General features: G+C 38.9%; 1 gene segment (V, D, J or C); it reads right to left on the bottom strand.

Moving 5' to 3' along the window:
* Positions 1-275: 275 nt before the first annotated feature.
* LOC114027701 lies at positions 276-921 on the bottom strand. The segment is given in 2 exon segments: positions 276-586; positions 711-921. Coding segments are annotated over 2 exon segments (360 nt in total).
* Between the last annotated feature and the right edge of the window lie 3,434 nt (positions 922-4,355).

The raw sequence follows: 4,355 nt of genomic DNA, 5'->3' as shown, positions 1-4,355 counted from the left end.
GTGTGTGTGTGTGTGTGTGTGTGTGTGTGTGTGTGTGTGTGTGTGTGTGATGGACCCCTTTGGCAGTCTGGTGAATCCTATGGGTCCATTCTCAGAATAATGCTTTTAAATGCATAAAATAAAATATATAGGATTACAAAGGAAATCTGATTATGCTGAAATACAGTTGACAAAATATATTTTGAAACAAAAAACCAAGTTCATGGACTCCATGTTAAAAACTGCTGTTTCCTGTATGGGATCACTGGAGGTTTATGCACAGAAAGGAGAAGGCTTCACAGCACTGTGGTTTCACTGCTGGCACAGAAATAAATGCCTGAGTCCCCAGGCTCTGAGATTTGGATTGACAGCTCACAGGGTGAGTTTTGGGAACATTTAGCTGAGAATCGAAGCTTGTGCATCCCCAAGTCATTCATGGGAGTGCTGCTCTGGAAAGAAATCAAGAATGTAATCTCTTTATCTAAAAGCTGTTGATACCAATAAACCCAAGTGTGTCCTTTGATAGGGTCACATCTAAACGTCACATTATCTCCTTTCCATGTGACCAGGTATCTTGGGGTCTGGGTAATTCCAGCATCCAGTAGACCTGTGGGGAGAGAAATAGAATGAGAGAGGCTGAAATCAGGAGAGACTTCTATTACAGAGAAAGGTTTGCAGGTAGGGTTCAACAAATTCAGAGTGAGGATTTCCCATCTGTACCCAGAATTTACCCGCTCTCCAAAGAATAAAGGCCACATGGCAAAAGAACCGGGTATTCATGATGGGGTCACAGCATGTGGAGTCACACGTAATAGGGCTGAGCAACTCCTAACCCTTTACCACCTGTTGATAAACTGTGTTTGTTGTCTTAAAATCTTCCCTCTCCCTTTTTAAGATGCTTTAATCTGTGCTCTAACTCTCTCCAAAGACTCCTAGCCCAAGGGTTATTTTCTTAAATAGGACAAGAACACCTCACATGAACAGGAAGGAAACTCCCCTTCCAAGCCCCGAAACTGAGTTTCTTAGTGGCCAAGCGATTCTTGAATTTGGATTGTATAACAGGCTAAAAGTGAAAGCGTTACTTTACTACATTATCCAAAGCATTCTTGCTATCTCAAATGAACACACACACACACACACACACACACATGTACCCGCACACACATGCACACGCAAACATACATGTATAAAATATATGTGCTATACGTCTTGATGTTTACTGGGTTTTTGTCATTATTGTTGGCTTTTGGTTTTTGTTTTGCTTTACTAGGGGATAGGGATGTTTTATTTTATTTATTAATTTATTTTATTTATTTTCCAAAGATAATGACCTTGAACTATAGCCAGTGAAACATTGAGAAAATAGAAATGGAGACAAAAGTAATTCAAATAGATTGAGGAGCAAGGAAGAAGGAGGTACGTAATTTTTTTTTTTTAAAGAGGGAGAGAGAGACACACAAAGAGGCAGAGAGAGATGAGATACAGAGATTTCCAAAGTGACCAAAAAAGAGAAATAGGGAAGGAAGCCGGAGATGCCTCTGGTATATCTATATCTATATCAAGGTAAAGGTGTATTTACTTACAACAATGACATAGGTATGGATAACAATATAGATGACATAGGTATAGATATAAAAAGATAGAGATAGTTTATAGATACAGATAGATAACAGATAAATCCCTCATTAAGATATTTCTTTGCATAGAAAGATCCTATCCTGTGCCAGTTCACTTAGGTTTTCACTGGAAACTATCTTAAGAAGATGGGAATAGGACTTGTATATTTCCAAATGGTCCTTACTTACCCCTCTCTTCTTTTTCTATTTATTTCATTTCCTTGTCTCATGCCCAAACAGTTTTTTGGATTTCAACTTTCAAGGATGTCGTTGTTTCCCATCCTTTTCTTCCATGCCCCTCTGTGCTCAGTTTTGTTATAAATAGTCTAAAAGGGGGTAAACAGACTTTTACTATGTTGAAGAAAGGAGGACACAAGGTCAAAGTCTCCATTTCCTCCTGTGTTGTTAATGCTTCCTTAAGCCCTCTCTGGCTAGCAGAAGTGCACAACCAACACACAAAATCAGACAGATCTACCAGTATTTAAATTTGTCTCGTTGAATCAGCCATGACAGTGTAACTGCCACACTTATACTTGAGCTCCTTAGAATCTAATTAACATGCATTGTGAGGTAATGTCAGTTACACTTAAGAAGATGAAGTCAGGAAGAGAAACTCTACCTAATGAAGTACAGAAGAAATCCGTGCTATGTATAATTAACACAGTTTTAACGGCACTCTGGGATTGCTTTTGGACAATTTCAAAGCTGTGATTGCAAAAATGATAAAAAAAAAAAGATCATAGTAATGCTCCCTACTAACTCTCCTCCCCCAAAGGTGATGAAACAGACACCAAAAATGATCGATCCATATACCTCCCTGCACACATAGTCTGGTGGATAGAGGAGCAGCAGCTATAATAACCTATTCTCTTCTTTGTCTTTTCTTTATGGAATCTATTTCTATTCTCTTTCTAGGAACAGTCATATGTCTGTGTATTTAAGGATTATTATTAATAATTATATCCCAATATATAGAATTTGCTTTAGATAATTTTGCATATTTTTGAGCTAAAATTTCCCCCAAAATCTTAAGTCTCTCTCTCTCTCTCTCTCTCTCTCTCTCTCTCTCTCTCTCTCTCTCTCTCTCTCTCTCATATTATATGATCTCTAAGAAAGCTAACTCAAAAAACCAAATTAGTAGTAAAAAGTTTCTCAGAAGCAATAGATCAGAACTAGGAAAATGATATAACCATGAGAGATATTTTTCTCCAATCTATTCTAATTCAAGACATTCATCTTCAGCAGGGATGGATTTATTAAATTGATTAGAGTATTTATGTTGGCTACTCTAGCCAGAGCAGTGACTGGCACACAAAAACCAATTCTCATTCTCCATCCCTCCCAATATTTAGCAGTTCCTTCCTTCTAGCTCTACGTGTGTGAGCTTATAGTACTGTCATGTTCATTGCGCACAGTCAGTCAATAAACATTTATTGAGCACCTACTATGTGCTAAGATCTGGGCTAAGCAGTGGATACACAAAAACAGGCAAAAGACAGTCCCTGCCCTCAAGGAGTTCACAATCTGATGGCTATGGAAATGACTGACAACTACCAAAACCAGAAAAAAATAAACATGGTCTTTGTCAAATGGTAAGTACTCCAATCAGAAAATTAGTACAGCAGTTATCTCAACAGCTGTGTTTCTAGTGGAGAAGAAAGTCTTGCTTGAGTACATTTAGAACCAAAAAGCCTTCATGGTCATGCAGCATTCTTTGTTTTAATCTCTTCTAACCTTTTCATTACTAATTTGGTTTTCTGATAGACCTGTTTCTTGGGAAGAGATTTTGGAGTAAACATTTGGAGTAAAAAAGAGACTTCATCTTATTTCAGGGATTAAGTTGCTAATTATCAGTTAATAAAGACTCTTTCTTGTTTAAAAATCAGTCCCTTTTAAGTTTTGGTTAGTGTGACTACTTTCTTTGGTAACCAGAATAGTCTGGTAAAGTTGAATTTCTGAACCTGCAAAGTGAAGATGAAAATACTATCTTATGTAACCCAGCTTGGACATTTTCAGCATGTGAAGCCTAGCCTGAGGAGCTGTTGCTTCTTTGATTAACATTTTGTTTCTCATCTCACCTACATTCGCTTCCTATGCTGGAGTCTAGGGAAGTTTGTTTCCAGAAAGCATGTGATGTTACAGTACTGTGCATGGCCAAGCTGCTGGTGCACAGATATGTGGCTGTATCCTCCATTTGGAGGGACTCGGTGTAAAGATACAAGTGAGAATTTTCTGGAGACTTTGATCTGAAGTGATTGGCAATGGTAGCATTCACAATAAGTACTTTATTATTGAACAAAACCATCATCTGACGTCCCATCCCGGAGTCCTATTGATACCAGCCCAGTGTCATGGCCCATATCCTGCTCACTTCTCAGGTTTGTCCAGTCCTTGTGATCTTGTGCCACGGGGTCTGGGCGACTCCAGCATCCAAGGGAATTATGGGAGAAGAAAATAAAAAAGGTAGGATACAGATCCTGAGAATTAGTCTGAGATTAAAAGCACAATGGGAAAACTAGGAACTAAGCCCAGAGAGAGCAGGATTGTGTCATCCTCATTGCCCAACCAGCCTCACCTTCCCCCAGGAGACAAAAGGTCACACAGTAGAGGAATCTAGTGCTCTCTCCTGAACACAGGACTCCAGGTTCTAGAACAGGGTAGGAACCAAGGACTCTGAGGTTGTGCCCATCCCTAGGGGGAGTAAATCTATGATGTCACAATTGAATAGCTCCAAAAATACCAGGGTCTTCTTAGTTGAGA

The sequence above is a fragment of the Vombatus ursinus genome, unplaced genomic scaffold (genome assembly GCF_900497805.2).
Source record: "Vombatus ursinus unplaced genomic scaffold, bare-nosed wombat genome assembly UNPS02004792.1, whole genome shotgun sequence".
Taxonomy (NCBI): Eukaryota; Metazoa; Chordata; class Mammalia; order Diprotodontia; family Vombatidae; genus Vombatus; species Vombatus ursinus.
The sequence above is the reverse complement of the archived record's forward strand: the minus strand, read 5'-3'. Positions and strand labels throughout refer to the sequence as shown.